Here is a 283-nt window from a genome sequence, read left to right on the forward strand (position 1 = left end):
ACCCTCCCCGCCACCGGCTCCCGCTCCGCCGGGCCGGGCCCCACCTTGCCGAAGTGCGCGGCCCAGTGGATGGGCGTCCAACCGTAGAAGGAGTCCTCGGCCGCCAAGTCGGAGCGGGGCGAGCTCTGGAGCAGCGCGCACAAGGCGGGCAGGTCCCCATCGCGACAGGCGCGGTGCAGGGGGAAGCGCAGGGTCAGCAGCTCCTCGCTGGAGAAACCCGCCTCGGGGCCGGCTCCCAGCGACATGGCGAGGAGGGCAGGGGGGGATAAAGCGGGGAGGGGGA

General features: G+C 73.9%; 1 protein-coding gene across 2 annotated transcripts in view; it reads right to left on the reverse strand.

The window, feature by feature from the left end:
- The window catches only part of ANKRD10 (ankyrin repeat domain 10), a 38,533-nt gene extending 38,258 nt beyond the window's left edge, over positions 1-275 (reverse strand). For both annotated transcript variants that reach the window (XM_010575627.1, XM_010575626.1), the window contains exon 1: positions 45-275. In XM_010575627.1, coding sequence (XP_010573929.1) covers positions 45-245 — 201 coding nt within the window. In that variant the 5' untranslated portion in view covers positions 246-275. The remainder of the gene's footprint in view (positions 1-44) is intronic.
- Between the last annotated feature and the right edge of the window lie 8 nt (positions 276-283).

The sequence above is a fragment of the Haliaeetus leucocephalus genome, unplaced genomic scaffold (genome assembly GCF_000737465.1).
Source record: "Haliaeetus leucocephalus isolate CR32 unplaced genomic scaffold, Haliaeetus_leucocephalus-4.0 Scaffold495, whole genome shotgun sequence".
Classification (NCBI taxonomy): Eukaryota; Metazoa; Chordata; class Aves; order Accipitriformes; family Accipitridae; genus Haliaeetus; species Haliaeetus leucocephalus.